Source organism: Sprattus sprattus (assembly GCF_963457725.1).
Source record: "Sprattus sprattus genome assembly, chromosome: 6".
Lineage (NCBI taxonomy): Eukaryota > Metazoa > Chordata > Actinopteri > Clupeiformes > Clupeidae > Sprattus > Sprattus sprattus.
Genome location: NC_137925.1, coordinates 20,531,390 through 20,557,977, shown reverse-complemented (window position 1 = coordinate 20,557,977; position 26,588 = coordinate 20,531,390). Strand labels below are relative to the sequence as shown.

General features: G+C 44.8%; 1 protein-coding gene across 2 annotated transcripts; it reads left to right on the top strand.

The window, feature by feature from the left end:
* The first annotated feature begins 6,729 nt into the window (after nt 1–6,729).
* On the top strand, nt 6,730–26,362 carry LOC308366903 (SLAIN motif-containing protein-like). Of its 2 annotated transcripts, XM_080840695.1 has the most exons (9): nt 6,730–6,939; nt 7,684–8,324; nt 14,685–14,821; nt 19,635–19,763; nt 21,644–21,784; nt 22,486–22,836; nt 23,484–23,627; nt 24,501–24,795; nt 25,173–26,362. In XM_080840695.1, the coding sequence occupies exons 2-9, from the start codon at nt 7,696–7,698 to the stop codon at nt 25,225–25,227; spliced, it is 1,881 nt and encodes a 626-aa protein (XP_080696821.1). In that variant the 5' UTR covers nt 6,730–6,939; nt 7,684–7,695; the 3' UTR covers nt 25,228–26,362. The 2 variants fall into 2 exon arrangements, with proteins under 2 accessions (XP_080696821.1, XP_080696822.1); XM_080840696.1 differs by lacking the exon at nt 23,484–23,627.
* The last annotated feature ends 226 nt before the right edge of the window (nt 26,363–26,588 follow it).

Here is a 26,588-nt window from a genome sequence, read left to right as displayed (position 1 = left end):
CTTTCTCTCTCCCTCTCTCTTTCTCTCTCTCTCTCTCTCTCTCTCTCTTTCTCTCTCTCCCTCTCTCTCTTTCTCTTTCTCGGTTAAACACAGATACAGGTACTCAGCACTCTGCTGCAGCAGCCAGTAGAAGAGTGCTTACATCAGTCCAGATCTCTGTCAGGGAGTTACCCTTTAACCCTTCCAATGCTGGTGCCCTTGACCCATTAGGGTTCAAGTTCACAGATCTAGTATTGCGTGGACAGCAACCGGGTTGCATGATTTAAAAAAAAAAAAAAAAACAGAAAGAAATGAAGATAGGAAAGAAAGGAGCGGTGGAATGTCAGCACAAGTGGAATGAATCAAAAGTTTAATAATTATTTTAAATTGTCAGTAGGAGAGAAATGGTGTCTCGTGGCACCTATCTGAGATCTGTCTGGACGATAGAGACGCGATCAATAGCTTCGATCACGTCCCAGTTATGCCTTTGTTTAAGTCAATAATATTTTCTGTGCCCAGATTCCGATAGGCAACGCATTGATTTAGTTAAATTATATCAGGATGACTGCCGTCAGGTATGAAGGGATTATTGTTGGCCGTTGTGGTCTTGGAGTAGGGTACTGCTTTCCTTCAGCATATTATATATTAACTTCAGCATGGAGGCATATTGATCATCTGCACTGATGGACCACTTAGTTTTTTCCACATCTTTCATTCTGCAACTACATACAGTGTGTGTGTGTGTGTGTGTGTGTGTGTGTGTGTGTGTGTGTGTGTGAATGAAGGCTTTGGAAGTTCTCCCCACAAATGTATGACTTTAATTTTGAAACATTCATGACTTAATGTGTGTTCTGATGGCGTCCAATTCTTTGCAGACATCGAGGCGGAGAAGAAAGCGGTGGCGGAGTCCAAATGAACCAGTGATGTCTCCTCACCTGGACCAATCCCCGTGTCCCCCCCCACCTCGTCTTCCTCTCCAGTTAACAGACTCCTGCTTGTCCATCACGTCTGCTTCTTTGCTGTGTATGCATCTTTCATCACTAGAGGCAGTTTCATTTTGGTAGGAACCACATGATAACATTGGGTGGGCTAGGCCCAGGTTCAGAAGAAGTCATGTATAATGCAGCTATATGGTAGAATACACAGACTCATTTTTATGTGAATGAATGCGAATGTGTACAAAGAAATTAAAAAAATCAAACTGACGTGGGAGTAGCCAAATTTGTGAATCGAGCCGATTAAGCACAACCATAGCACACCCTTCTAACCTACCAGCTCAACCTGTTCTGCTTCCTCTCTGCAAGTCCTCTACCCCTGGTGCCATTCTGAATGAGTTGCTCTATAAATACCATGTGAAATGATATTTTTGTTTGAATAAAATAATAAAGAATGTTTTAAAATGAATTTGGTATCTTTGATTGTTATTTAAAAAAATAAACAACATATGTTTTTAGCTAGCTAATTTCTACATCCTCAAATTTATTCTGATGGTACGTGGTCATATGAACACACTGGTCATTCTCACTAGCCTTCCAGGCTTCACACTATGTTCCCTGAGACCCATGGACAATGGACATGGAGAACAGCTTTTATAGAACAGTGTCTCTAAATATATTGGCAGAATACATCAGATATGTAACATTCATGCTGTTCTGCAAGTCTGTTGGTTTGTTAGCTCACTAGCTGTAGATGAAAAAAAAAAACATAATGTCTCTTTAGGCTTATCGCACACAGACAATTACGAAATTAATAAGTTATCAGCCACAAAGGAAGAATTTAGTGTTGTATCAGTGCACAATCTAACATATAGAGTACGCCCAGGAACACTCCAGTGGCTATGGACTACACTGAAATATGAGTCAGTGACATTTTAATAAGATGAAAATATAATGCTAATGTTGTTGTTTTAAATCCCCTGTTTATCCGCTCTCCTCGTGTGTCAGTCCTGCCTTATACCCAGAACACAATAGCGTAGTGTGACAGGGGGCCTTGAGCCAAAACTCCCTGGGCCCCCGCCCCAACCACAACCCACTGCTCGGGTCAAGTTAGGCCACAGCCCACTGCCCCAGTCAAGATAGCCTATTGTGATGTGAGACCAATAACAATTCAACATTTTCACCACAAGCCGACATGATGAGCAAATATTTACTGTGTGTTGAGTGTCCTTACGATTGCAACATTGTTCCCCAATGTATCATGCAGGGGCCATCCTTTTTACGGTATTTGCAGTCAAACAAATCAAAAGTCTAAACCAATTAGGGCATAGCTCTCCTCAACAGAATAAAATGCAGTGGGTTACATGTCTGCACTGTGTGCATAGTTTCAGAGAACAGAGAGAGACACTATCCATTATGAGCCACAGAGGAGCTTGTCTGAACATCAGAAGAGAAGCAGAGGCTGCCTCAGCCAGCCGTGAATGAGTCGATAATAAAAACCAGCTTGTCTCCTGACATTCAGGGTATTTTGCAATACTTGTGCCATAAACTCTCAACACTGTTACGCAACTTTCATAGATTCCTGTTTTTTTTTCTGCGGGTACTTGTATGTACATGCATCTCAACCCACAGCACAGCTGAACTGCTTCCCTATCATTTACAACTGTGAGCTGCAGACCATGCCCACAAATAGCTAAATGCTGTCATAGACATATCATCTCCTACCATACACTATCAAATCCTGACAAACATCATCAACTCCTGCTACATATGGTGTATAATGTACCGATGTGTTACTGCTATACAGTGTCAAATGCAAGTACCCACTATCAAAAGCTGTCATATACTATGATTTGCAAACACAAACTACACAATGCCGTCATACACCCAGTACATTTGACATTCTCCCAGCCTTCGGTTGCCAAGGCATGGTGAATAGCAACCAGCTCAGCGGTTCTCTGCCCTTGGCTCTGAGCTCTCTCTCTCCCCTCTCTGCTGCCTCCCTTCGCTTGGCAGACTGTTGGCCTGTAGGGTGTGTTTGACACATATGCACCGTGTGTCATACCACACGTCTGTTGAAGAGATAGTCAATCTCAATCTAGAGAAGATTGAGCCCACGCTGAAGACAAAGAAAGTAGTGCCAACCCACTATAACAGCGGGAAAGGGGGTAAAGGTCTGACTGCACACATGTGTGTCAATGTACTATCAAATGGATTTTTTTTTTTGCTTATTGCTGCTGTAAGTGTAAAATGTCTTTATCAAATGTGAAATTTGCATGTGCATGTAGCCCAAATATATAAAAGTAATGAATGGGATTATGTCATATTCTACATTTGTAGGTGAAGAATTCTTGCAGTCCAACTTGGGTGTGGTGCTTCAGTAAAAAAAAATCAGACAGATGCCTTAGAGAGAACAACTGCAGGTACCAACATGTTGAGGGATTAGAATCAGAAACCTCAGAAAAGCCCATCTGTGAATCTGTGTGCATGACGGCGGGTGGTTTAGCCGAGATATGTGTGCACTCACACCGCACGCAAAAACGAGGGGCTCGGGTTTTCTTCTCAAGCCCTAAACGTGTCTGTCCAGAAGGGTCAGTGCTTGGCTGTGACTGTTTTAATGCTCTTAAGGGGAGTTAACCGAGGAAGAATGCAGAGGCAGATGAGAAGGAGCCAGGCACACACAGGCTTCACACACACACACACACACACACACACACACACACACACACACACACAGGCTTCACAAACACACACACACACACACACACACACAAACACACACACACACACACACACACACAGGCTTCACACACACACACAAACACACACACACACGGGCAGCCTATCTGGGAGCAGCAGGTCTAGTGGGAGGAGGAAGGAATGCACTGGTTGGGGCCTGGCAGGAGTAACTGCCTTCCCCTGGCAGGCCGAGACACGATCAGCTTACACACGTACCTGGGAAGGTGAGCCGAGTTGAGGTGGGATGTCGAGTGGAGGAAAGAGAAGCCACATGCCACAGAGAGAGAGAGAGCAATAGAGAGAGAGTGAGAGAGAGTGTGAGAGAGAGAGAGAGAGAGACAGAGGGAGAGTGAGATAGAGAGAGAGAGACAGAGGGAGAGAGAAAAAGAGCGATAGAGACAAAGAGAGAGAGAGAGAGAGAGACAGGGAGATGGAGAGAGAGAGAGAGAGAGAGAGAGAGAGAGAGACAGAGAGGTGAACAGATGAACATAATCACTTCTAGGGATTAAGGGTGGAGTGGGTGATGACACTCTGTGTCTCTGGCCACTGGGCTGCACTGGTGGCGGCTCCAGCCTCTAATTAAATGTTTCCAAACACACCTGGTTGTTTGTGGACTGTGGAATGTGGCCCCTGGACATCTGTCTTAAGCTGACGAACCAGACAGGTATATATATATGCAAATACAGACATTTTTAGGCACTGTTACGTACTGTGTCTGTTTAAAGCCGAAAGAGGTAAAGACTCTCACGGTACAAAACCTCCTCCAAAATGACAGTGCAGGTATATTTCCTGGTTGTTTGGCGTAAGTGTTAACAACCTATCCTTGACTCTTTCAGGGTTTCAGTCTCCATTTTTGGCTGCACCGAAATGCTTATCTTCCTAAGGGTGAATGTGACGAACAATGGAACTTGTTTGGTGCCAGGGCAGATAGCATCTGTGGCTTGTAAGGAAAACAATAACATCGCCACAGAGATCAGGCTGGCTAGGCCACATGATCCAGCCGTCTGCCTCGTCAACTCTCACTTGCAGCTCACTAACCGTAGTAACCTGTAGAGCCATGGGCCTCTTGGGCACACTTAGTGCTGTCCCCTCCAATTCCCTATACGCCCAAGGCCTGTCAATCACCCGTAGCTTAGGAATACGTTTGATTGTTGGTTACAACCAAAACAGAGCAGAAAGATGGCAGTCGGAGTCGTAAAAGAAGAAAAAATGAGAACCAGTCTGGTCAAACCTGAAATCTTTGGCGCTGTTCCTGACACTTATCTCTGTGTGTTTTGTAACCTAATCCGTGTGATGCTAATGTTAATTCACAACTCCACTGCACTCTATGGTTGACAGCAGACACTCATGTCCGGAATTGGTAGGCTGGAAAGACTACATTGTGCAAGCTGTATATTTATTTACATTCTTACCTAATGTGTGATGAACTGTCCATGTTGAGTTGCAACTGGCATCAGTTTGGATAGAGCATGACACCAAAAACTTTTTTCTGCAGTATTGGCACTGCAGCGCAAAAGATGTGGGGATTCTTTTGTATTTACTTTGAGAAAACCTAGGCTCTAAAATCAGTTCCCCCTTCTCTTATTGTCTGTTAAAAAGTAACCTCTTCAGAATGGAAAACTACCAGAGACTTGAGACAGGAGGAGGAGGAGCAGGAGGAGGAGGAGAAGAGGAGGAAGGTATGGAGAGAGATACATGAATGCAGATGCATGTTAAAGCATGCAACACATTCACATGCTTCTTGGTCCTGCGCACTCCTTCTCTGCCATTGGATACTTTTTCTCAGAAGATGGGAGGTCAGTGATTTTCCATGTCCTATGTTTAAAAGATCATGTAGGAGAAGGTGCCTCCACACACTCACACTCACACACACACACACACACACACACACACACACACACACACACACACACACACACACACACACAAAGTACACTGATAACTACAATGTTTACCATTATCTTAAAGGAGAAACACACAATGCTTCGGCTCTCCATTATCACTAGGGCAACCAAACATTCCATGTTGCAATTAAAATATCTGAGCAACAGCAGAGCCTGTGTGTTCCTGTGTGTGTGTGTGTGTGTGTGTGTGTGTGTGTGTGTGATAGTTACTTTGGCAGCCTGCACAGGAGGTGTGCCCACAGACCTACTCATATAGAGGTGTGAGAAGGGCCTTTGCTTGAGAATAGCAAGAAACAATTTCCAGCATCTTGCAGCACCCAACCCACACACAAACCAAGACACACACACACACACACACACACACACACACACACACACACACACACACACACACACACACACACACACACACACACACACACACACACACACACACAAACACACACACAAACACACACACACACACACACACTCACACACACACACACACTCACAAATACACAAATACACACACGCATACATACATTACCTAAAGCACAGTTTCCTGTGAACACTCAGCTAATAATATCTACTCTGATGAACAACAGGAGATCATGATCAGATAGGCCAAATTCTTATGCAGCTATGTACAGAGTTTGCTACCAATACAACTGAAAGCAGATATGCTAGGAATTTTTGTCTCAGATTGACGTTGGGAATTGATTATCAGTCAGAAGGTAAATATGAATGTTCATATAAATAAATTCATAATATTTGCTGCTGTTGTGCATTCATTCTGGTCTCCTGACTGTGGATTGTGAAGCTGAAAAAAACCCACTGTGCATTAGGAATGTATTAATTGATACAAAGTTTGCATTCAGATGTAGGCTACAGATTAGACCTATTGTGGTTTTAACGACCACACATGTTTGTACCCTCGAAACCAATATGGATGAACTCAAATCAATTCTCTGGAGTCTTTAATATTTTGCTGCCACCTGCTGTTTGGTTTAAATACACCATTAGGTTTAAAATACATGTTGTCTGAGTTACCTACAGGTGGCGCTCCATAACAATGTTCTCCCTGCAAATAGGCGGGTTAAAGCCTCTGATTGGTTTATTCCCCATCGTTCAGGCATGACCCATCTCTGGTATCAGCCAAGCTAGTAAGCTGGGCAATAGTTAGCCACTTTGCTAGCTAAATCAGCTAACTAGCGTCTGTAGGTAGATACCTTGGGGTAAGGTAACAAGGGGACCTGTGAGATTTATTTTCCGATGAATCGTGCCTGTCCAACCACATTTTACGACAATGCAACGGTATCTGAATCGATGAAAAACAACGCAAAATCTCGTTAACGTTAATTCAGACATCCTCGGACATTACGGATCACACACCGGCGGCGGTAGGTTTTGTTTTGCTGTTTGCTTTACAGCTAGCTTAGTCGACGGTTACTAGCCAACTAATTAGAAATGAGGGCATCTGCACGGGTAGATTAGCTCAGAGTCTGATTGTGGACATTATATTGAAACGATTTGCTTGGAACTGAAAAGTCCTGCAATGGTCAGTTGACTTCGTTTGGCTACTGTACAACGTTGACTTTATTACTGAACATTTGCCGGACAGTTGGCTAACGTTACATGATTGATTCATCGCAATGTACAATAGGTCACTGATCGCTGTAACATTCAGTTATATCTACCATGCCATTAGCCTGCTTGAAGCAAAAGAGAAAATGTTAGCTAATTAACTATGCAGTTTCTTTTAATGCCTGAGATATTGCCACGCTGCAAAAAAGGACGTTTGTTTGTTTAACATGAACTGCAGTTCGTGTTCGGTTAACGTGTGCTTCATTGTTGATCAACATAAGATGATGGCATCGTACTGCTTTGGTTGACTTGGTAACTAGCTTTCGTGTATTCACTAATCTGTCTCTTGCGCTTGCAGCGTGGGTTTGTAATTGGGGAACATATTTGTGATCTAGAGTAGCACCGTGCAGGTCAAAGTTTCACAATAGGCTGTTACCTATGTTGGAGTGCCGTTGGTTAATCTCTCCAGACTTGTTTATTCAAAGGTGGCTTTGCGTTTGGGCAATCCATTGAAGGAGCTCAGAAAGTAAGCTAACATTCCAAGTCCCACTATTTTGCAGGAGCTGGGGAGAATGGTGGTTCCGGACAGTGGAAATGTGGTCCAGACAGCCGACAATGGCGGCAGTACCAGCGGGCACATGGAAAGCGTGGAGCCCGGCTATGAAACCGAACAAGAGCTTGCAGGGGTGGAGCTAGAAGAGGTCCGCAAGTTGCAGGAGCTAGTGCGGAGACTGGAGGTTCAGAACCAAACACTGCGCAACAGGGGCACCAAAGTTCTCAACGTCAATCTCGCAACGACCGGTAGCAACATAAATAACCAAAGGACACTCTGCGAAGGAGTAACAAACTCTTCCGTTACGACGGAGGACGGCGGTGAGGTTAGTGGCAGGGACTTTGAGCTGTCCCCCCAGCCGGAAAGCAGTAGCAATAGCATCGAGGACATGTCCCCGCTGCCCGATGGCACTAGGCTAGAGGACGAAGACGACGAAGAGCACGCTGGTTCTGCCTGCTTTCATCTCACCTGCGGTAGCGGCAACACCGAGGAACTGTCCCCAGGACAGCCCCAGTCTAGTCCCTCTCAGGAGAGCTGTGAGTCGGAGACGCTAGGTGTGAGCGGTGCCGTTATAGACCATTCCGGCTTGGACGAGGTGGAGGTGCTGGACCTTGATGACTGTGTCGAGGCAGAGGACGAGGACAGCTGGTAGGTGCCTTTTTTTTTTTTACGGATCCAGTCTTGTTTGTTTGAGTCTAAGGATGGTTTTACCAACACTTTACCAGTGTTTGCTTTGACATCACACAAGGCTGCAACTGCAAACTCACTGCACATCCGTTGCCTGCTCCCCACAAAAGCGGTTACGTTATTTGGGGGAATGAATTGCCCTTCTGTTTGTCCAGAGGAGGACACATTCAGCCATGGGGTTGAAGTTTGCACCCTCTGAATAGGACTTAACGGAGCCCCATGGCTGTAGTGAATTCACAGCAAGCAGAGTAGGCCAGCTCTCGATTGTGCATGTAAAAGAGTGAATTGTACAACAGCTCTCTCAGTTGGTCTGCACATACTTGCATAGTTGCTTCTCAGCAATTTTTATATGTGATGACCACAGACCTACTGATGTCAATATGTACGACCCCTTAAGGTACATTTTTTCAGTGGAAGCAGTAAGCATCAAAATCGTCAACATCCCAAACCGCTCTTGAAGAGTGCATGCCCAGTTTTCTGAGCTTCCTGTGGATCTGCTTAAGGGCTGCCTGAAGTCGTTTGCAGAGAGCATATCAATGAGCTTTTGCTCAACGAAAAAACTTTGTAGGTCATGCTATGTTGTGACAGGCATAGAAACCTTTGCATGTTTTCCCAGTGTTTTGCATGCATCATTTGAATGTGACCGCCACTGCTGGTGGTATTAAAAGCACATTCATTTGGTGGTAGTGCACTTCCACTGTTTCTTCATTCCCAATCAGCATTCATTAAACGCCTCCTGAGAAACAATAATGCATTTTGGCCGCCGGCGTGTTTCTGCTTCAGTGGGCCTTTCGTGCTCCCGTTTCAGCCCCGCTCACCACATCTCCACATCTTCTTCACAGACCACACTGGCACACAGGACTCATCTGGGAGAATTTGAGAGAGAATTTAAATGGATTATTATATCCGTCTCAGGGGTTAACAGGGGGGCATAACGTGGCATCATGGGAGTTTTGTATGTACTGTAGGACTGTGTGTGTGTGTGTTCGTATGTGTGTGTGTGTGTGTGTGTTCCTCTTGATGCACTGATCCGAGCAATGCTGCTCTGCGCTGTGCAGCATGATTCACTAAGCTCAGAAGTGGAGCGAGGTTTGGAGGGAGGATGAAGGAGCGGAGAGAAAATGTCAGTTAGAGAGAGGAAAAGAGAGAAATGAAGATGAGCGAGCGAAAGAGGATGAGAGACTTGAACCAGTAGAGAGAAAGGGCAGGATGAAGGAGAGAGGGGGAGAAAGACCGCAAGGAAGATGGACAGAGAGATGGGGAGAGCTGAGGGAGTGTGAGCCTCTGTTTACAGAGTGACCAGCCAACGTGATGCACTTAGGGTATTGTACAGCGCTGCCCTCCTGTCCATGTGAGTGAGGATGGGAGGTGTGGGACTGAGACTGACTGACCGACTGATAGAGAAAGAAAGAAAGTGTGTGTCCCTGCGGAGAGTGAGTGCTTCTCCTCCTGGGCATGTCTGCTTGAAAATGCCAGTGTTCTGTTTGTCTGGCAAAATCAGAAAAGCATCCACTTGTTTTTCTTTCATGAGTATCAAAGAAACCGTGTAATTTTAATTTGGTTACTTTATCCCAACACCACAAACGTAACACCATTCCTCAGTTTGGGCCGTATTTGTGTGTTCCAGCTGCTGTAGTCTGAGATATTCTGATCTCTAGACCCGTTCAGTAATACAGCGTAGCCTGTACAATCCATTCCTATCCTAATCCATATCTCTCCCTAGTATAGGCCTACATATAGGGGATGACGGGATAAATGTTTCTTCCCACCAATCCACACACAGTTATCCCATAATGCATTTTTTTTTGCTGTCTCTAAACAGGTAGCCCATTGTTTGCTGCTGGCTAGTTAGCAGCTTACGCTGGGGTTGGAATGGCAAAGACAGCGCAGACTTATTCTCAGTTTCACATCATTAGCCTTCTTCCATATGTTATACATGGGGCAAACACAACCACAGCACGGGCTAATCCGGTTAGTGGCGGTAAGCTGCTTTGGCCAGACCCGGTAAACTGCTTTGGGTGGACTTAGGCCACATGTGATCCTGTTCTTTCTGATTGGTACTGAGAGTGGTGTGCGTCTACGTGTATGTCTGTGCGTGTATGTTTGTGTTTGTGTGTTTGTGTGCGTACGTGTGTGCGTGCGTAGTGGGTAGTGTAGCGGGGTCAGTGGTTCAGGGATGGGTCACTTCAAAGGTCAATCATGGGCAGACATAAGGATTGAGGACCAGAAGCAGACTGGAAAAGACTTGGATGAAGCCTTACAGCCGCAGTAAAGCTATAGCTCAAGGGATTTAAGAGGCTCTCTGAGAAGGCTACGCATCAATTTGTGTAGTAAGTCCATCAATTTGGATTAAGCAGCCAATGAAGAACCGCTAAAAGATCCATATCAAGGCTATGTGCTTTGTGTCATTACTTGACATGGCAGTTGTCCCTTATTCCTTGTATTTGTCTTTTTTTGCTGCAAAAATACCTCTTCTGTCTTATAATTATCAGAAAGTGAACATGGGACTTTGCTTTTCATGCTGGAAGAGGTCCAGTCCTAGTCTCCAACTCGTGCAGTGAACTCTCATAAAGCTGTGGATATAAAATATTGATGGGCTTCATTGCATTCCTTTAGGTTGATGTTCCGATGTTTGGTCTGATTACCGATTACGCTGCCTGTTCAGGTCTCTTCGCTAGAGAGTAGGCTACCTGTTATAAAGCGTGGAAAATAGTAGCTATAGATTAGGAGATAAATCAGGTTTGTTGCTCTGTAAGCTAAGATGAAGGGCTCTACCTAAAAAAAAAAACATATGCTTGGCTGTGGGTGCCTTGGCAGGGATGCGGACTGCGGCCCTGTCAGCAGCTGAGGTGTTGGGGGTGAACAGCAGCAGTTCACTGAGTGCTGCTCTTGCTTCTGCTCCCGCTCCCCTCCCTGAGGGCTGCTCCTGCTCCCGATCCCGCTCCCCTCCCTGATGCCACTGAGCTCAGCGCTGGCACAGTGGAGACTCCTAACCCAGGGCTCACACAATGCCAAATCCTTCGGAGTGATTTTTGGGATGGCACTCTTTTTTTTTTTTCTCTTCTCATGAGCTCTCCTTCGATGCCACCCCCCCCCCCCCCCCCCCCCCCCATCCTCTCTCTCTCACTCTCACGCTCTGTCTCGCTTTCTCTCTTTTTGCGCTCTTTTTTTCCGATCTCTCTAGACTCTAGAGAGAGAAAAAAAACAGGAACCATGACCTCAATGCAGCGCTCTATATTATTATGTTCTTCCCAGCAGGAGCTGTGTGTTCTCTCTCTCTCTCTCTCTCTCTCTCTCTCTCTCTCTCTCTGTGTGTGGGGGTTTGAGTGTGTGTGTGGGTGGGTGGGTGTGTGTGTTCCCCCTGTAAAGGACTGGATGAGTCTCATCCGACAGGGCCTTTTGTATGGATGACACCCTCCCCTCCGCCTCCTCGCTGCAGTGGCTTTGAAAAGGCCTTTGATGAACTTGGCAGCGGATGAGCTCACTGGTGCACAGCTATATGTTTGTTTTGTCAGGGGAAGCAAGTCGAGGATTCCATGCTTTTGGGATTCCATGTATTTGAATCCCAAGGTGCGGTGCGATTGAGGTGAAATGGGGCTTGCTAATGCATGGACACCTTGACCACAACTGCATTCTTGCTCAAGTGACAGAGTAAATCTTGAGTACCTACAAGCTCATTAGAGAGTGCGTTCTGATTTTATTATTTAAAATCTTTATGATTTTATGCTAAGACCAACCAAACTAAACACTAGTGTGAAGACCTAGCCGCTTGTTCTGTAGTCATTGCTATTGGGACTGGACGCCATATAACATTGTAGTGATAATTGATGGTGAATATAATGAGTCATTTTGTAGGACAGGGCTATGGGAAAACATGCATGAGAGAATACATTTTGACTATGGTTATGTGATTTGTGAATGTGTGCACTTATTTCCCTGAAGAGCATGTGAATGCTGCATATGAGGCTTCCTAGAGGTTCTCTGTGTGTGTGTGTGTGTGTGTGTGTGTGTGTGTGTGTGTGTGAGACACACACACACACACACTTATACACACCCACACACAGTCACAGAAAGTGAGAGGGAAATCCAGCACAGCTGTGAGATGGTATGTCAAGTTGACTGTGTGTGTGTGTGTGTGTGTGTGTGTGTGTGTGTGTGTGTGTGTGTGTGTGTGTGTGTGTGTCAACCGGAGGCAGAGTTCCCTACAGTAGTGTCTGTGTAATGCAGGGCTGGCAGTATAAGTGTCTGTCACTTGGGCAGAAAAGTCTTTGCTGTGTGTGTACGTGCTGTTGAAATCACAACTACGTCATTATTTGGTTTGAGACCCTTTAGAGAGAGATTGAATGACTGTGTGTTCTTATCCTACATAGTTTTAAGAGTATCTCGTATCTTGAATGCAGTGTTTCTCAAAGTCAAATTTTATTTGGTCTACTGATAGGCCTGTTTGGAGCAGAAATGTTGCTACCATAAAAACTTCATGGCCTGTGTGTGTGTCCTGTGACGTGGAGACTGTTATGCTGCCTGTCTCAGCGGCTGCTGCTTCTACTTGCTGAGGTGTGCAGTGCTTCCTCACAGAGTGGCGCCGTCAGCTGTCCCCCCCCCCCCCCCCTGTGCGCATGGCCCCTCAGCCCCCTCCTGAGCCTACTTAAAGCAAGCTGTGAAGCCCTCACAGACAGTCCCTGGTAGTCTAGTGGTTAGGATTCGGCGCTCTCACCGCCGCGGCCCGGGTTCGATTCCCGGTCAGGGAACAGCTTTTTTTCTTTGTCCTAAAAGTTGTTTTGTCTAATTTCTACATTTGACACCAAAGCATTTTCTATTTCAGTAACCGCTGACGGGCCACTAGAAGGCAGACTGGAGAATTTGGTTAGTCTGACGTGTTTTGCCAGTCACAAGTTGCAGCGTTGGCATAAGAAGGAGATTGTTTTGTATTTGTTGTCGTCTTAGGTTTGTTAAGCCTCTCATGACTGCAGAGACCTGTGTAACCAGATTTAAGGGAATGCAGTGAGTTCCTCTGGGGTTTTGGAAAGTGGTTAATGTTGCTCAGGTGAGCAAATGAATTGTCACGGTGACATTAATGAGAGACGCCCACACACACACACACAGACACACACAGACACACACAGACACACACAGACACACACAGACACACACAGACACACACAGACACACACAGACACACACAGACACACACAGACACACACAGACACACACAGACACACACAGACACACACAGACACACACAGACACACACAGACACACACACACACACACAGACACACACACACAGACACACACACACAGACACACACACACAGACACACACACACAGACACACACACACACAGACACACAGACACACACACACAGACAGACACACACACAGACGTACACACACACACACACAGACACACACACACACACAGACACACACACAGACGTACACAGACACACACACAGACGTACACACACACACACACAGACACACACACACACACAGACACACACACAGACACACACACAGACACACACACAGACACAGACACACACACAGACACACACACAGACACACACACAGACACACACACAGACACACACACAGACACACACATACCAGACAGGTCATTAAAAAGCTGAGCAGATTTGAGCCCATTGGACATAACCCACACACCTGGCTCTGTGGCATAACAACATTTGTATTTATTTATCTCTCAACCATCTGTCGCAGTCATGATTTTTTTAAATTTCCTCAGTCTTTTCATTGTCTGTGTTGCAGAGCACGTATGACATTAAAGGTGCATTAAGGATTAATAGCTATTCGCTAAAGGTATGCTAGCAGCTAAAACAAACGAAATCTCTTGAAATGTGCTGACTTTGACATTATGACAAACTAATTACTCAACGACTGTCCTTACACAGTCAAACATCAATCATGTGCAACACAAGACTAAGTAAGACGGCAAATAAGCTACTTACTAGGTCGGCAGAAGGTAATCAAAGTCAGGTCGGCGGGCATCGGCAGGCAAAACTACAGAACGCAGTTATATGCCTATCGACCCTGCTATGCCATTGGCACGGACGCAATTCTCCATATTAAAAGTCATTGTAGCACCCCAATTTTTTTTATGCTGTTATTTTAAGGTTAAACTGCTTATCCTAACCCTAATCCTGAAGCATAATTGTTGCATATTGTGCCTTTAAGAAATATGGCTGTAAATCTTTTTTGTGTAGTAGTGTGACAACAAGTGAGGAAGAAGAGCCTCATCAGACAGCTGATGACTGAATGTAATCTCTCTCTTTTTCTTTTTCTCTTCCTATCTCCAGGCTGTATGTGTCCCCGAAGAAGCATGCGGCGGAGCAGGGTCCCGGGTCCCCTCTGAAGTGGTGCCGGCAGGTCCTGGATCATCCAAGCCCAGAGACCGAGGTGGCCTGCAAAACCCTCATCAACCGGCTGGACCAATGTAGGCCACACACACGTACACACCCACGTACACACACACACACACACACACACACACACACACACACACACACACACACACCCACCCACACACACACACACACACACACACACACACACACTCACTCCAACTTAGACACAGCTTTTCATATTGACCTTGGTATGAGAGTATGAGGACATATTCTTCTCTGCACCTACACACAGAGTCTGTCACTGACAAACCCAAGAACCAAGCAAGACTATGAGCTCTCTCTCTGTGAAATCCTTCTTCCCTAGGGGGCATAGAAAAAGCCAAATTGATAACCAGTGTGTTATCATGGTCCCTCACGCACCCTTTCCCCCTTGTCTTTGTGTGGCGTTGTCAGTCAACCCCAGGTCATGAAACCGAACCTGAACATTTAAAACCCTCTCTATGCAAATAACAGGTGATGTGGCGATCCATTGCACTTTCTCTTCTCTTCCTGGATGGCAATGGTTCATGGGAATGGCTAACGTTGTTGTGTAAAGGTCTGGCTAGATATGATCAGCCATGCTGGAACTGACAAGCTCACTTTCATTGTGCTTTGTCTAATGGAAGTAATTTGCATCAGGTGTGTGTGTGTGTTGAGGTGTGTACTGATACTACAGACAGATAAAGTGTGTGTGTGTGTGTGTGTGTGTGTGTGTGTGTGTGTGTGTGTGTGGTAGGTAGATGGGTGTGGTGCCTGCACTTTGTCCCTCCCATCATGTGCTCTTGACTTGTGTTCTGTGTGCTAAAGGCTGGGCCCTTTCCTCCAGCGAAACCTTCCTGCAGTCTTATTTACTGTTCAGAGACTGTGTGTGTGTGTGTGTGTGTGTGTGTGAGAGAGAGAGAGAGAAGGTGGTGGTGTAGGTTTCAATGGTGTAGCACTCTACAGCAGCCCCTGGAGCGTTTAGGATAGTATGTCTACCTGCTTTGTGTGTACAGTATTTGTCATCGCTCTTTCAGCCTACGTGTGTGTGTGTGTGTGTGATTGAAAGTTTGTCTCTCAATCATGACTGTCTGCCAGAGTTCGTGTGTGTGTGTGTGTGTGTGTGTGTGTGTGTGTGTGTGTGTGTGTGTGTGTGTGTGTGTGTGTGTGTCGGTGTAATGGTCTACCTGTCTCTGAGATCCATTATTAACAATGTGGTCAGCTGCTGTCCGCGCCCACTCCCAGCTGAGCAGCAGCGTGGCTGACGCACTGAGGCACATCATTAGCCAAGGCCCCAGTGTTGGGTTATCTGCCCTGCCCTGCTATGCCTCAGCAACTAGTTCACTGCCAAACACACACACACACACACACACACACACACACACACAGCAGCCTCTCTACCCCAGTATCACACAGGACCTGTGGTCTTGTCCTGTGGCTTAACTAGAGCAAGGCATTACCCACATGTAGCTCAACTGCTAGAACAAAGTCGATATCGGCTGACGCTGCATGTATCGGTTTGGTGCCCAAGAAAATGCATATAGATAAATAGTATATCTGTACTGTGCTATACTATGGATTAAAGCATCTACTCAATTAATACATTTTATTGGTTTGTTCCCATACAGCACTAATATTAAAACAATTCCTTCATTGTGCTGTAAATGGCATTTGATGGAGGTGTCTGCTAAAAATCAATGAATGCAAATGTATGTGTCTTCAGACACTGGTCTCTCTGTCTGGGCAGGCCACACTTTTCCACACTCACCTGGTCTTCAGGTGTCCTGAGCTAATGTTACTTCAGGGGTCAGTGGCATAGGTCCCGTTTAGTGATGGAGAAAAGGATTGCTGTATCGATGCATCATGATTCTTACATGAAAACTTTTGCATGGATGCAGGGAAATTAAAGAATATTTCAAATAGCGTAATAATGCCAGAATAATTCATTTGAGAAGACTTATTCAAACCCATTTCATTACAATATGAAGTTGTAATGATGAAGGACAAGTTAATTTACAGGTAACACCCACTACCTACAGTTAATGTAAACAAATCATTACATTGTGATCGCCATAGATATCAGTGAATGAAATGTCAATTGCTGTTACTGGCAATACATACTACATGTAACTCCATGGATGAGTCAGCTCTGTCATTGGGTTCAGTGCAAGCAAGTTGGCTAGCTGTAATCTGAGTGATTTAAAATAGAAAGAAAACGTTTATGAAGCTGAGTTTATTAAGCAGGGAAATGTCAGCCAAGTCATTGTTTGGCTGGAGCAGTCCTTCAAACTACCAAGTATTAAGTTGGATGATATGACATACAGTCCCGCTCAGCAGTATTGGCACCCCTAGTGAATATGAGCAAACAGGGTATGAACAAATATGTCTGTGCTGTTTATCCTCTTGGTGTTTCACTCAAAATATTCACAAAAATCTTACCTTTACATTGAAGTTAAATTATTGTTTGAGAAAACAACGGTTGAGATAAATATTTTTTACAAAAACATGTGTACCACTATTATTGGCACCCCTAGAAAAATCTTATAATTGAAATCTAACTGAAGTATATTTCCAGTCATGTTTTACATTTTTAAGTTCACTTGTTTAATTATGAACTCTTAAGAGGTTAACCATGACTTCCTGTTCCACTGATGTACAAATATGAGATGACACAGGCCAAATTCCATTAGTCATTCATCACAATGGGAAAGACCCAAGAACACAGTGACGATGTGCAATAAAAAGTTGTTGAGCTGCACAAATCAAGAAATGGACACAAGAAAATCTCGTACCAGTTGAAAATACCCATTTCCACTATCATGGAAATAATAAAGAAGTTTAAAGCGTCAGGTGATGTTAAGAATCAGCCTGAAAGACGACGTGTGTGTACATTGACCCCACGCACCGTGAGGAGGATGGTTCAACTGGCAAAATAATCTCCAAGGATCACAGCTGGAGAATTGCAGACATTAGTAGAAAGTCTCCAAAACTACCATCAGACGCCACCAACATCACCACAGGTTGTTTTGAAGGGTTGCCAGAAAAAAGCCTCTGCTGTCAATCAACAACAAACTAGAGTGCCTACAGTTTGCCAAATGGAAGTCAGACTTTCAATGGGACTGAGTTAAATGGTCAGATGAGACCAAAATAAAGCTTTTTGGCAAAAACAACAAAGGTGGGTTTGGCGTAGACAGAAAGATAGCCATACAGAAAAGCACCCTCTAGTAAGCTTAAAATGGGCCATGGTTGGACCTTCCAGCAGGACAATGATCCGAAGCATACCTCAAAATCAACACAAAAATGGTTCACCGGCCGCAGAATAAAGGTTTTGCCATGGCCATCACAGTCCCCCGACCTAAACCCCAAAGAAAATATGTGGGATGAGCTGAAGCCGAGTCTACAAGCGTTGACCTCAGAATCTGAAGGATCTGGAGAGATACTGTATGTAAGAATGGTGTCAGATCCCGTGCCATGTGTTCACCAACCTTATCAGGCATTATAGGAGAAGACTCAGAGCTGTTGTCTTGGCAAAGGGAGGCTGCACAAAACATTTAATTAAGGGGTGCCAATACCTGTGCACACATGTTTTGAAGAATAATATGTATTTAATGTAAAAAAATTAACTTTTTCTCTCAATTATTTTACCTCAATGAAAAGGTAAGATTTTTATGAATATTTTGAGTGGAAGACCAAGAGGATAAACAGCAAAGACATATTTTTTTCATTGCCTGTTTGCTCATATTCACTAGGGGTGCCAATACTGCTGAGCGGGACTGTATGATTATAACATTATATGAATCAGAATCCTGATGGTGCCTCTGGCTGATGGGATGGATAATCATATTTGATCTTATCATTTTTTTTTTCATATAAATAGGACAGTAATTGAATTATCCTGTACGCCTAATAGAGCGTTTTGTTTTTTGTGAATTTGTTTTTATTGGGAAGTGACATTTTTGTTGCCTACAAATTATTAAGCGTTTAGACAAAGGCCTGCATTTTTAAAACAGCTGTAATGTAAGTCCTGAGGGTTTGTATTTATTAATAGGACAAGCTGATGATCGTGATTCATTAAGAATTGTTTTATAATCGATTAGCTATGTTAGCTACCCTTTGAATTGTAATTGAATTGTAATTGAATCGTGAGGTCAGTGATTCACACCTCTCACTCTGTTCCTCTCGGTTATCCTCATAGATCGTCACGATGTTGAGGTCAGAGATCTTGGGGTTGAGGTCAGACATTGGGTGAAAATTGGTGAAATGAAAATAACAGACTGACAAGGCATGATTTGTGGATTTGTTGAGGGTGGTAGATAAAGGGTATAGAAGTGTATTGTAGTTGGTTGATGTTGGTTTGACACTCTGGGTCGGATGATCATTGTTGACATCTTGACCTTTTGTGTCAAGTGTCAGTCCAGCTCAAGGGAGAATGTATTCTGTTTGCCTAACGCTTTGTGGAAAACTGGCGTGTGTGTTCTTTTTCAGATAAAATCAGGTGTGTGTGTGTGTATGATGGAGTACCGTCAGTCTGTTATCAATTACAAGGTGTGTGTCTGTGTGGACAAGAGGGCGATGAACAGGACCTTGCCCAAATTCAAATTCAGTATCTTGATTCAGATTTTTGGATGTGAAACTTTTCATTTGCTCCTAAACAAAAAAAAAATTCTAAGTAGAACATTGCCACCCAGTACACACATTATGTATTCCACATATCCCTCAAACACTTGCATGTATTTTCTAGCATTTGTAGACCGAAATGTGTTTTGAATGTAAATGTTGTATGACTAACTCTGTGTGTGTGTGTGTGTGTGTGTGTGTGTGTGTGTGTGTGTGTGTGTGTGTGTGTGTGTGTGTGTGTGTGTGTGTGTGTGGTGTGTTTTGCAGCGGCGTCTCGATGGAGGAACGTGTACTCCAGCCCCTCCCAGTGTTCCGTGGGCTCCACGGCAGAAGCCTCCCTCTCACCTGGGTACCACAAATCCACTAACAAAACGCTACTAACCTGTGGCAGCTCAGGTATGGCATGACCTAACACTCCCTGTGTTCTACTCTCACACACATGTATGCATGCATGCATTCATACATGCGCAAGCACACACACACACACACACACACACTTCCTATCACCACCTGACACCCTTAATGATGTTCTCTCACGCACAAGTATGCATGCATGCCATATGCACGTGCGCACACACACACACGCACACACACTAACTGTACAAGGTCAGCAACAGCCCCAAGGGTGTTGGAATGTTTTTTTTTTTGGCCATTTCTTGTCTGGGTGAGTGTGTTATGCTGTGGGTGTGATTTAATGCGGTGTTATTTAAGGGTGTGTGTGTTGCCTGCACTAGTCATTCCCACACATCTCTGCATTTTTTTCATACGTCAAGGCCCATTATGTTTCCCCCTCTTTCTCTGGTGATTGCATTGAATTGGTGAAGGCACTGTTTCTGGCTTCTGTGCTGTAAAAGGAAGCGGCTTGACCTTATATGGACACATGCTTCTTTTGTGAAATGCTGAGGTTTTGCTGACTGACAGTGGATGTCATCAGAGGAACAGCAGTCTCTCTCTCTCGCTCTCTCTCTCACACACACACACACACACACACACACACACACACACACACACACACACACACACACACACACACACACACACACCTATATATAATTCATGTCCTTATGTTCCCATTACTGGAACCCAGTGGTAAATTGTGTATTGAGCTCATGCACGCACATACAGACACACTTAGGCTATGCCCACACAAATACATTTTCATTTTAAAATGGCGTTTTAAAATTAAAACAATCTCTGTACAAACAAATGCTTGAGCTCCGTGTCAGAAATTATCTTTGCCCATACTAAACACGCCTGAAAACACATGACCACTCACGTACGCTGAGTATGTGCTTGCTGGTGTAAACAGGAAGCAAATTCTCTACTCTGCAGTTGGTTGCTCAGTTAAAGAAAATTCTACGAACAAGGAACAACAGCTAAAGCAAAGACAACAAGGTCAGCAACATTTGTAAGTTGTTATCCATGTTGCATTCACCCCTGGGCATCGAGGCTGATGCTGTTTGCTTTCTTCCGGAAAAGGGTTGCTTGACGAATCAGGGAAGGATACGTCATGACCGATACGTCCCATCCAGATCTTAGACGCAACCCAAGAGTTTTCAAACTAAAACGACGCCCGCAGCATTTCAAGTCCGCTTTAGGGGCTTGAAAACTCTGGAGTAGTCTGGACGCCAGGCATGAACATAGAAATAGTGAGGCATTTTTTAACTATTATCTAAAACGTATTAGTGTGGACGTAGCCTTAAATGCCACTCTGCCACTCCTCCCCCTTGGGTAATCCTGACTGCCAGGCAGGGACAGAAATGAGAAGCGTGGCCACTGGGTCGTTAATAACAGTGGCATGTCATCCATGCAAATATCCACACAGAAAGAAAGAGAGAGAGAGAGAGAGAGAGAGAGAGAGAGAGAGAGAGAGAGAGAGAAAGAGATGGAGGCCGAACTCTCCCAGTGTATCTCTGAAATGGCACTGATGTGTGTTGACTGGTGTGAGGCGTCTAACTAGAGTTGAATCATAGGAACTGAATACTTACCCACTCTGGTTCTGTGATCTGTGAAGTGTGGGGGTAAGCATGTGTCTAAAACTGGACCGCGATCTGTCTCTGTGTGTCTGTTTGAAAGCAAGAGTACACTGAAAGCTGTATTGTTCATTGTGTGTGTGTGTGTGTGTGTTTGTTGATTTATATGTGCACATGGTGTATTTAAAGCCAAATGATAGTGTGTGTTTGTGCATGCTGTATGTAAATCTGCATACCTGTGTGCATGTATGTTTGTGTATGCAGATGCTGTATTGAAAGCCATGTGTCTCTGTGTATGTATAGGCTACATGAGTATGCACTCGGCATTGAGCTCCCAGTCGTCTATAGACAGCGAGCTGAGCACCTCCGATGACTCCATCTCCATGGGCTACAAGCTACAGGACCTCACCGATGTCCAGATCATGGCCCGCCTGCAGGAGGAGAGTGAGTGGAACGACGTGTGTGTGTGTGTGTGTGTGTGTGTGTGTGTGTGTGTGTGTGAGACCCAAAGACTGATATCTGAGTGTGCTCTATCTCTGCAAAGAGTTAGAGAGTTGGTGTTCTCAAACTTACTTCCATATTCAAATTTATGTCACATTCAGTGCATATTGTAGATTAAAGAGGGGATGTCAGCTTTTTACCTGGTTTGTGCAGTTTGGCTGTGCTTGAAGATCTTCAAAGTGTATTCTGTCCTCTCTCAGTGTTAGAAACTATCTGTGGGGGATTGTGGATTTTGAAAGTACCATTTTTATAATTGCTGTGATGTTCCCTCTGCCTGGAGAAAATGCTTAGCATTACTGGTCGTGGAATGGAGGATACATTTAAACAAGTTTTCAAAGCAAAAATCAGCAACTCTTACTGTAAAATCCACAGACATCCACCGAAACTCATAGACTCATAGAGAAATTTTAAAGTGTGTGTGTGTGTGTGTGTGTGTGTACCTAAGCTTGTTGGTGTGGTCACATCTACTTATGATTTGTGAGGGTGTATTGATACAAAGTCATATGTATGTGCATATGTGTTTGTACAGTTGTTTCTGTTTGGCTTTGCAGACTTATATCTTTGTGTGTATGGTAGTGTGTTTAGTTTAGATTTTATTGAACTACCTGGTATTAACGTTGGTGTGTGTGTGTGTGTGTGCTTAGGCCTCCGTCAGGACTACGCCTCCAGCTCGGCCACCGCGTCCCGCCGTAGCTCCTCTGCCTCACTGCAGTCCCTGCGGCGTGGAACTGGTGGCGGCGGCGGTGGCGGTGCCTACAGCGACCAGGAGCTGGACTCCTACAGCCTGGAGGACGAGGAGGATGCTGGCTACTGCCCCCCGAGCCTGGGCCAGCGCCGGCCCCGCTGCTCAGCCTCGCCTATGGGCTCGCCCCGCTGCCAGTCCCCCAGCAGTTCCCACGACTACGGACGCATGGGGCCGCCCCCGCGCACACACACACCCCGGCGCTCCCTCCAAGGGCCCGGCGCTGAGCTCCTCAAGTATGCCCGCAGTGAAGGTAAGAGTGCATGATGTACATTGTGAGAGGTGAATAGGATAGATAGCTGGTCTATAAGCTAGCCGCACAGTATGCAAGGGGTATGGCAATATGGCATATTGGACCGACACGAGTACTGACGTTCTGTATTGGCGTTCTGTATTGGCACCGGACCTTCATACATGGCAACGCTATTTATTGTCATGAGCACCGTGCATGGCTACACATGAGGAATCTTGTCTGAGGCTTACTCACAGCTACAGCAGCAGCAGTACCCCTCACATGATCTTTGCTGATGGATAATGTGAAAGATTTGCGGACAACAAAACTTGGGAAGCACAGTGGGTCGATCCGGTGGGGCCAGTTTGGAGGGAAAAAATGTCATTTTAGAATCGATGTTGGCTTGTTTACACTAGTGCTTATTTAACATCAAAATAATTAGCCTGGGTAAATTACTTTCCCTCCATTTACAAGTTTAGTCAGTTTATTTACTGTGATGAAGTTTTAGTAGTTTAGACGCTATATATTAATTTAGGTCACTATAACATGTCTATTGTAACAGGTAGAGGTCTTGCTTTAAGTAGTTTTTTTAGTTAGCATTGTATGGATGTGGTCTGACTTCAAGAGTGTGTGTGTGTGTGTGTGTGTGTGTGTGTGTGATATTCCAGAGGAGTTGAGGCACAGCATGCCTAACCTGGTGCCACGTACCAGCCTGCGCTCCTTAGAAGCAGTCAGAAACAGCCGCAGCATGGAGGCTAACCTGCAAAGCTCCGGCAACCGCATGTCACGCCTGCCCCAGTCCCCCTCCACAGGTCGGTACCAGCCCTACCCAAACTCTACCCCCCACTGCCCCCATTTCCACCCTACACCTCCCACAGCCTTTCCTCCCCTACTGGCCTACCTCATGCTCCCAAGTTTTTCATGAAGCATCCTTCCTTCAGCTCAATGCGTCAAGCACAATTTTTCTCACTTACTGGTTGCCCTCTGTCTCAAACACAACAGTTAACCTCCACCTGGAACCTGGTGAGTTGGGATTTACAGTCAAACTTGTGTCATATAGAAAGCATGTTTGTGTACTTTTAGATCCATTCATTGTATTGAAAGGGTGGGCGGAACTAGTTTGCTTTTAATTTCTAACTTGAGTAAAAATGCAACTCAATGATCGCTTTTGCTCAGAGTCTTTGGTCTTCTCTCTCTGAACTATAAAGCCGTCAGAGCTACTATAGTTGCACAGCTGCATTTTTTTTATAAGTGTAGTGTACTGCCCCCTGATGGTCATTTGGAGGAATAACGTCACAATTTCTTTTTCTTGTCTAGTCTCAAGGTAACAAAAGAAAAATATCACCATTAATGTAATGAAAGGGGTATGAATCGAATTGTAAATCACACTTAATTCTATGTAGCACCTTTTAAATACATAGAACGGAAGTTATTGATTTTTAAATTAGTTTAAAATTAGATGTCTGTCTGAAGAGTAAGTGCTTCTCGCTTGTCTCCTTCTCATCTGTCCTCTCTCCTCCTCCCCGCACTTTTTATTCCAAAATTGCAGCTTATTATGAAGAACATTGTTGTTCATTTTTTTATCGAAGTGAAATATCATTTTAACATAAGAGCTCCTCACTGTTCATGTCTTTCCTTCCCCTCACTGCTCCACCTGACCCCTCCCTTTCCACCTCCCCACACAGGTGTGCCCTCCACGCGGATGAGAAGCACTGGCCACTCCCCGCTCTCCCTGCGCGCTCCAGTGAAGGCCCTGGGCCCCATGGGCTCTGCCGGGCAGGCAAGGCAGCCCTCACGCGGGGCCTCTGGGGTCCCGGCTGGCCCTTCCGCTGGGGTGCGTCGGGTCCAGTCCCCGGGCCCTGCTAACGGAGGAGCCTACCCAGCCGGCCGGACCAGCCTGGGGGGCAAGCAGGCGCCAGGGAGAGGGCTGGCAGGAGTCACACCACCCTCCAGAGGGCGCCTTTCACAGACACCCAGGAGGTAAAGACACATGGCACAAGGGTTGACAATATGAAGGGAACCTGGAGAATGTATTTCTTGTGGCTGTCTTACAAATGACCATACAGTTATAATCCAACTTTTACATGTAATTAATATTGCATTATAAGTTAAGGCCTGTATAATAACACAAATCCTTGAATTACCTGTAGTCCCTTTTAAGTTTGATGCATATAAAGAAAAATGACATTTTAGTTTTGTTTTTATGCTGCCCAAGTTTACAGCCCATGTGCATATTGTCCTGGCCCAGAGAGCATAATTTAGCTGACGTTGGTGCGGTGCAGTGCGGTGCAGTGCGGTGCTGTGACATCCCTCTCTCCCAGGCCCATGTCACTGATGTTGGTCTCCTGTCATTGCAGGTCTTTTGGGATGACCAAAATTGCAGACGACACGTGGAAAGACGGCTGCTACTGAAGCCTTCTACACACACACTGGCATCTGCCTCACTGCTCCCTCAGAACAACCTGCACCAGCCTACTGCCTCTCTGCCCCTTCCCCACACACACACACACACACACACACACATTCACTCACTCACTCACTCTCTCTCACACACACACACACACACACACACTCACACACACTCACACAGAGTGGCTTTCACAGACACACACACTGCACCTGCAACATGACACTTCAGGAACTGGACACGCACGTGGCATGTCTGTTTGCACTCCCACAGTCGTAACACTAAGAGGGGAAGGAAGGCGTAAGAGAGAGAGGGAAAGAGGCCTAACTGGAATCAGTCTAAAGACTAACAGAAGTTATAACTTGTTCTTTTCCCAATTTATTTTTCTGCAATCAACCTAGTCTATTTTTAATGATGAGAGATGAAGAGACCTGCTGGAATAAGAGCTGTGATGTACTGTATTTTGTCCTGTAAAGTTAGAAACTTGAGAGAGATGTGTGTTTGTTTACTATTTGGACTTCAAGTTCTCCCTACATTTTCCCTTCAGTGTCATTGCACACTGCTAAATCTACCATACTCCAAGTAACTTTCAACTGGATGTTGCATGTTAATTTTTAATCCATGGATGACAATATTTATGTACAGTATGATACGTTTTTTGGAGGAAAACTCCAAACTCTGAGATGGCTTGTGTTTTGTTCAAGTAGTGGTTGATTCCTTGCATTCTGCCAAGAGTAATGATAAAAATAACAATTATATCTGATTTTTATGCTTTTTTTTTGGGCACATCAACGCAATATTTGTGAGGAGTTTACTACCCTTTTAAAAAAATAACTGACCTGGGCGGGAAAAAAATGTTTTATGTTGTCAGTGTCATCATTGTGCCAAGATGAATTGTTGCAGAAAATATTCTTGTTGTTTTATTTTATTATTTTTTCCGATCGAACATCTTGTATGTAACATTTTATGTGTACCACTGTCCTGCGTTCTTTCTCCCGGCGAGTAAGTCTTAAGTTGGGACACTTGGTTATGGATACCTCACTCATCCAATGACAAAACTGTATGCAAAAAGCCAGGTGCTTATGACCGAACTGGGTATGCAACCTTTTACGTAGTGCCTCAGAAGATCTGTAGCTGTAACTGAATACAAAAATAAACCTACCCAGAAAGTTACTACTTTCCTAATGTTTATTATTGACAGTCTTGTTAACTCACATTTGTTATATTCTCTTGGCATTTAAACTCTACTGCATATCCTGTCTTCACCTGTATATCCATTCTAGCGTGTTCAGAAACATGGCTTGTATGGATTTTAAGATGGGAGAAATTTGGTAAGGTAGCACTTAATTGGGTTTTATAACTATAC

Excerpts from the sequence above, each read along its gene's own strand:
- LOC308366903 (XM_080840695.1), top strand. The coding sequence starts at position 7,696 with ATGGTGGTTCCGGACAGTGGAAATGTGGTCCAGACAGCCGACAATGGC. Across the intron at positions 22,837-23,483 it reads CAAGTATGCCCGCAGTGAAG|AGGAGTTGAGGCACAGCATG; the intron begins GTAAGAGTGCAT and ends GTGATATTCCAG. Across the intron at positions 24,796-25,172 it reads CTTTCACAGACACCCAGGAG|GTCTTTTGGGATGACCAAAA; the intron begins GTAAAGACACAT and ends CTGTCATTGCAG.